Here is a 7,266-nt window from a genome sequence, read left to right as displayed (position 1 = left end):
GACGGTTGCCAACAACAGCCGCTGGCCATTCCAGACCGAATAAGGCTGTGTGTGTTGGACCTGAGCGTGAGTGTGTTTTATTGTTTATGGATTTGACTTTTCGTTTCCATGAGTGTGTTATATGTTTAAAATACACTTGGGATCAGCTGGGAGCTGAGATCCAGCAACTGCTTTATATAACTGCACTGCAAAACTAGCAACTACCAAGTGACAAAACCCCCAAAGGCCACATCTCCTGTTTGTGGCCTTGTCTCGCAGATGGACCTCCTGAAATTAGTTTTTACTAAAATCGTTATAAAGTTTTATATCGCGTTAGTATGGAAGCCGAGAAACCGCCGTGCATGCAGTTTTGTTTGCAATTCCGTTATCTCTAGATAACAATAGCTCCTGTTTTCTCGTGATAAGGAGATTGTAGTATATGGTGCCGCGCGCGCATGTACCAGAAGGCCGAGAAGGGTCAACACGAATGCATGAGGCCGCAACAGAAGTGAGCAGCGGTCCGACTATATTATTGGTTCGGGTTGCCGGGGCCTCTTACTGCTGACGGACAGCCAGAATGTTTGAAGAAGGTTGTTTCTCAATAATAAGTACGCTAAGTAGATGCTGGTGTAGAGGAGGAGACGGTTCACCTGACGGGCCGATCTGTGAAGACGAGCCAGGATGCGAATGGAGAGGAGATGCGCCGTTGTAGCATTTCTTTATAATACTATTATATGATATATATATATAAATGTATCATTTCTAATCAATATGGGTTTTTGTTAACAATATATGACTAGACCCTATATTTAGACTTGACAGCTCATTTGGTAAACCTAGATAAAAACTTAGTACTGTATACACACACAATATATACTTCAAACTTTCAAACTTTGGCTTTTGCATTTGTGTTGACCCTTCTCGGCCACCGTAGTTTACTGATGCGGAGTGAAATAGTTTAAATGGAAACCCAGGGATGTGCATTTATAATAATAATAAAAATAATAATTCATTTCATCTATAGAGCACTTTTCATTGCTAAAAGCAATATCAAGGTGCTAAACACACACTCATTTATATCGGAGTTGTAGGAAAAAATTTGAAGCTGTATGTGGAAATTTTCACTCAGAGAATATTCACACCTGTGTTCTGAATTTCTGAAGTCACAGAAAGCAGACGAAAATCTGTCACTCCTTCACAAACATTATTGGCAATTCAATTTCCATGTCGCACATCATATCTATCGCGGAGAATATGGTTTTAAAAGTAAGCAGCCATTCACAGCCACCTAGGAACAAATACATTTAAGAGAATGTAATCTGTTTTAAGATCGCATGGAGCCGGATTCGATCTGAGGCTCAATATTATAAGTTATGAGAGGAAACAACCGTTTGTTTTCTCCTGATATCTCCTTAACGAGTTATTATCTCGTTATCACGAGAAAACAAAAGCTCTGTTATCCCGAGATTTAAAAAAACAAATGCAAGTAGTACATGACCCCCCCCCCCCAACCTCTACATCCCTCTCCTCCCATTATTTCGAGCCTTGTAGATTTTTCAAGCCAAAGTAGTCCTGACTTTAAGAGGTTATTTGTTTTAAACTAAATAGATACATAAAACACTTTTTTTTCCCTTTGGCCTTTGCGTTTGGAGATGTTTTGGAGTGGATTTAAAGCGCACAGTCGTTTGGCTGTTGCTCTGCACTTGGCAGCAAACTGTCTCGCCATCAAACAAGTGGCTTAATAAATGTGGCGGTGTTTTCTGGCCTCTGACACTTTTCGAGCGATGGCCGCCGGACAGTGCTACGACCGGTATCTTGTTTTGTTAGCCTCCCTGTCCCAAACGTTGGCTCCCAGGGGCCAACACATAAGTGGGCCCTCGCAGGGAAGAATTACCAGCACGAGAGCATTCCTTTAAAAAAAAAGAAACCCACACACACGACACTGCCTCACTTCCTCCATCTGATCACGTAACTGTATGACAACCCAGTGATAATATTGAATCCTCCCATCCGCTCAATTTGCAGCTCCCGCAAGCCGACAGAGACATTTCGCTACAAAATCCTTGTGTTGTTGTTGCGAGGGGCCGAGTCAGGCTTCCTCCCCACTGTGGGGAATAACAATCAGGCGGTAAGTAGGTCAGGCTCTCTGAGACGCAGGAGCTGCTCAAACCAAGGCCCTCCGTCAAAAGCCTCCAGTCTGAGCACGTGTTCTCTGCGGCTGCTCGTCATCCACCTCGACCCGCCTGAGTATTTAATGAACACGCGATCCCGTCTCACGTGCGCTCAAAATTAAGTTTCATAAAAGGAATATGTATCTGAGCGTCGACGTGAGCAATGCGAGAGACAGACACAAGAGCGCGAGCCTTTTTTTTGTTTGTTTTTAAAATAGCTAAATAAAACTTTAATAGGTCTAATTGCGAATGTACATAAATTGCACAGCCACAGTTTTTGTCAACACAAATTCCTCTGTACATTATTGTTTTTGTCACTGTCGTCGAAAGGAAGCGGATAATCCAGCAAATACTCTCTATACTTTCAACATACTTACAAAAGTATTTTCTACAAGATAATAGAAAACATACAACATCTTTTACTCTGTTTATAGCTTTATATTTTTTTGGACTGATACTCTGCCGGACTGGCCGACTAGCCGTGTGAAGCGGGAGCTCGTGGGTTTTCTGACTCATAAAACAGGATTTGGATAAAAAAACGAACTTATAAGTTACGTGAGAAACCAAACATCAGAGTGCATCTATACTTTGTGGAGATTAACTGAAGTGTTCTACAGGACTTCTATTATTGTACAATGCAGTTTAAAGCAAGTCTATGTAACTTTTACAAAAAAAATAAAAAACTGAGCTGTAGAACTTTAACAGTAGGGGAAGGGGGAGAAGAGCCACTAAGTCTGAGCTTTATCAACGTTGCCTTTTACAGAAATATCTAAAAAACACATACAATGTATTTCAAATGTCATCACGTTAGCCAAACTTAAGACACCAAAAAAAAAAGACTCAACATAAAACATTAAGCTGTAATATCGGCATCCAAATTCCATTCCAACCCCCCCCCCCCCCCCCCCCGAAATTGCCCCACATTTCCGAAAACATTTGCTTGCACAAAAAGCAACTGGTAAACATAGCAGCAAAAGAGTGTTAAATTATTAATTTGTATGAAGAAGAAGGGGGTTCATTCCTATATCAAAAGTTACATATTCTGGCTTAAACTCTGCAGTTGCACAATATTATTTCAGGACTAGACGTCTGTAAGATATGAGGAGGAGAAACTTCCTATATGACTTTTTTTTTTTGCTAAAAGATGTGTCTGTGGTTAAACTCTTTGTTTCTATTCAAACTGAAAAAAAGCTGTAATATAGTTCTCTTTTTTATTGTAGATTCTCTTTATCAGATACAATGTTTGTGACTGAGCTATAGCAAAAAAATAATTTTCTCCAGTTTTAAACTTTGCCACAGTTGTTTAAAACACCTTTGTATAGGTGCCATGCTTAAAAAATAAAATAAGACAAAAATCTAATGATAAACACCAACCACTGAAAGTAAAAGTGCATAGAGCTCGAGCGATGAGAGATACAGGATTGTGCTTGTGAATATCATGGAGACTGTACTCCACATCCTCCACGACCTCCCACGAGTCCGACTCCTACATAATAGGTTTTTGGGGCTAGCGATATTAAACTCTAAATACAAAAACAATAAGCTTCAACAGGGAGAACACGGAGAAGTTAAACTGTATAGTTTTACCCGATGAGGACAGATGACCGACTTGAGCTATTTCTGTATTTACAATATCCATAATGATACAGCAGAGTTCCGAGCACAAGATACATTTACAAAAAGCTCCGTTAACATTAGGTAAAAATAATGTGGGCAATTTTATTTACACTTTCCAAGGCTGTCCAGCCTTTTTGATACACTCAATTATCATATGTTCACTATATATGTCTGCAGCAAGCCATTCATCATCATCATCATCATCATCATCATCATCATAGTCACCACCTTTTAATCGGCAACAAAAAAAAAAAATAATAATGGTGATACTGATGCAACCGCTGGCGCTAGAGCAAGGATGAAGCATGCAGAGCCTCACACCGGGTGTATATATTCTGTTACAGGTAAGAAAACTTGTTACAAAAATATACAAAATCAAATGCTGAGATGCGGTGGCGCGATGACAGGAAGAGAGACTGGAAGGACTGGAACCCGTGTTGAGACCAACTGTGAGTGGGCATCCTCACATTCAGAAGAAGTCTGGGATGAACGAGGGCGGGGGCGAGTAAGAAAAAGAGATGGGAGAGGTACGGAGGAGAGGTGATGCCACTGTAGGATTACGAGAGTCACAGTATGGATGCAGCATTACTTCACTACCACTGATGAACAAAGCAGTTGGAGAGAGAGAATGTTGTATCGAAGGAGGCCATTTTAACAATGACTCACCAGTCCAGTGTATAGTATGGAGTCTGAACACGTCTCTCAATCGCTCGTGTGCTACCAGGGGAAGGAGACCACAACCCAAATCGCAATCTGGGCTTGAGAGCAGTGATGAGCAGCGGCGGAGGGTCCGATCACTACGGCCGGAGCTGTTCCAAACCACTGTGCTGACATTTCTCTCGGCTGTAGTGCAAAACTGTGCGTAAAGGGTTTTTTAAAGCGTCGTGGATATTTGGGAGTGTGAGCGATGAGGCGACTGGTGCTGATCACTGCTCGGAGCGGTCTCCTCCTCCGGGGCTCTGACGCGAGCGACACTACAGAAAAGAAAAACTCGATCTCACTGCTGAATAAAGGGCTGCTTTATATATTTGAGATTATCAAATATAGGTTTATGTGTGTATACTCTATAGACGAAAACAAAATAGATGCATACATCTATACTAAATTTCATTAATATAGTATCACATAGAATTCATTTTTACTTTAGTGTTCATAATATATTTTTAAGTGTGTACAATTTCCTTTTGTATCCTTTAAAAATCCACAGCATAAGTTGTGTTTTTTTTTTTGCACAAGTAGGGGAGAGTCGAGGTGTGTTCCTTACTTAAGGCGTTTCATGTACCAATAATTTTTCACAAAGTGCACGATATTGGAAGGGGGGGGGGGGTCCAGTAGGATGCTCAGGAACACACCCGAGGAGTGAGAAGGGAAATAAAGATTTCCTTTTTAGACTTAAAATATCTATTTATTTTTCTTGTACTTCCTATTTGGTTCTTTCTAAACAGGGACTTCAGAATAAAGCACTAGAAAGTAAAATCCTCTCAAGAAAACTAAAGTAATAATCCTCAATGCCTGTTATTGTTTATAAGTTTATAAGTGCGTCCACTTGGACCAGAATAAACAGCTGGAGAGATAGAGAGAGAGCGAGAGAGAGGAGGAGGAGGAGGAGAGGAGGGTTGCTATGGCGACCGTGTCAGGCGGCCGTCACTCTGTGTAGTGATATAGTGGTTTGTCCCAGGCATAGGCAGGGTTTGAGTTGTCCCAGCGACGGCACACATCTGACTGGCAAAGTGTTTAACTGATGGACAGCTTTGAGTTTCATATGTACACGCTCTGCTTCCGGGCCGTCGCCCTCGTGACGAAGGCTCTTGATGATCTGTCCATCGCACTGCAGTCCCGCCCCCCTTCTGGCTGGCTCCTCAGAGCGATGTCCTCACTCCCACGCTGTGTCCAGGAAGTGGAAATGTCCTCTAAAAAATACTGTCTGCCTTTTTAAAAATGCACGCGCACCCCTCCCAGGTATTTGAAACGGGCATGCATCCATGCACGCACGTAGACGTCCTCCCATCGAACGGCTGTACACTCGCAGGCACTCGACACACACTCGCACGCCGGTCGGTCTTAGCAGTTGCTGCTGTTCCTGAACTCTCCGTTCTCCGTGATCTGCAGTTTGGTGGGGTTGGTGGGGGAGATGCCGTTGCGGGTCTGCATGCTGTAGCGCTCCTTCAGCTGGGTCAGAGCGCTCATCAGACGGGCATTGGCTGCGTCCAGGGATGCTATGCGCTTCTCCTGCAAACACACACAAAAAATCACAGTTAGAGAAACATAGCATTGAGTCTCATAAAAAAAAAAGAAAGAAAGTAAAAAATAAACTGGATCTAAATTTAGGGGCTCGCCACAATGATCTGTTCTTTTTAGGAGGTTATGCGAGAGACTCAAGAAGGAACTTTACTGGATTAAGCTCAGTACCATGGAGCCGCCCCCCGTCTGTGGAATGCCCCCCCCCCGACCATCTGAGGGTCCCACAGATGACGGAGAGTTGAAAAAAAGAAAAAAAGATTTTCCTCTAATAACAGGACTTTTAACAAACCTCGCTGGCTGCAGCTTTTTATGCTCACATTTTATTATGTTTGCTTTTTATCTGTCTTTTTATACTGTCGTTTTAATCCGTAGCACTTGGAGATTTGTTTTTAATGTAAAGTGCATTACAAATATTATTATTACTTATAATAATTACTAATATTACTATTATTATTAGCATTATCGAGAGCCCTGGCCGTACAGTACAAGCGCGAGGCCCTAAAACCCTGAACTACACAGACTTGCTGTAAATAGCTTATTTCAACTTTTGGAACCCCCTACAGTTCACGAGTAGGTGGGTGAAATGTGGTTATTGGCACAAATTTGTGGGAAATTTTCTTTCACACAAAATGTCAAAAAAAAAACTTCTATCAATTAGCTTCATGTCCCATGGTTTGACATTGACATTGAAAACGTGAATGTCTGCCAACCACCTGAACAAGGTTGTGCTGTGAGACGTACAGTAGGTGACGCTACACTGCTGATGCACTGGAGGATGTTGAACTTGACAGCCACCTGTACTTTGACCCTGAGGCTGTAGAAACAATACTTTTTTATAGCAGCTATTGAATTACCAAGGAACAAAAAAAAAAAATTCAAAAAAAGTAAATAGTCATGCCATGATGCACACGGCATGATCACACTGATATGGTGAATAGAATATTAATTTAGTGTTATGTCTTATTTCAGAAATGTGCCTTTATTTTTGTTGTTTTTTCAGTAACATTTAAATCTTAATCATTTAGATTAAGTTAATTTCATTCCAAAAAACGAATTAAAGTTTTACAGAAGACTGTACCTTGTATGTGTGTGACTCATATCCTACGGGTCAAATTTGTTTGGACCCACATGAAAATGGATGTATGCTACAAATGATGTCCCTATTAACAAATCTGCATGTGGCGATTGTTTTCACTGTACGACGGAGGCTGGCCTTCTCCACAGGAGCGAGCTTCCCTCCCCGTCTTCATAATGAGCC

General features: G+C 41.6%; 1 protein-coding gene across 14 annotated transcripts in view; it reads right to left on the bottom strand.

The window, feature by feature from the left end:
• Nucleotides 1–2,874: 2,874 nt before the first annotated feature.
• Nucleotides 2,875–7,266, bottom strand: part of dab2ipb (DAB2 interacting protein b) — a 143,535-nt gene continuing 139,143 nt past the window's right edge. For all 14 annotated transcript variants that reach the window (XM_035608488.2, XM_035608494.2, XM_035608489.2 and 11 more), the window contains one exon: nucleotides 2,875–5,996. In XM_035608488.2, the coding sequence (XP_035464381.2) occupies nucleotides 5,829–5,996 (168 nt within the window). In that variant the 3' untranslated portion in view covers nucleotides 2,875–5,828. The remainder of the gene's footprint in view (nucleotides 5,997–7,266) is intronic.

The sequence above is a fragment of the Scophthalmus maximus genome, chromosome 20 (assembly GCF_022379125.1).
Source record: "Scophthalmus maximus strain ysfricsl-2021 chromosome 20, ASM2237912v1, whole genome shotgun sequence".
Classification (NCBI taxonomy): Eukaryota; Metazoa; Chordata; class Actinopteri; order Pleuronectiformes; family Scophthalmidae; genus Scophthalmus; species Scophthalmus maximus.
The sequence above is the reverse complement of the archived record's forward strand: the minus strand, read 5'-3'. Positions and strand labels throughout refer to the sequence as shown.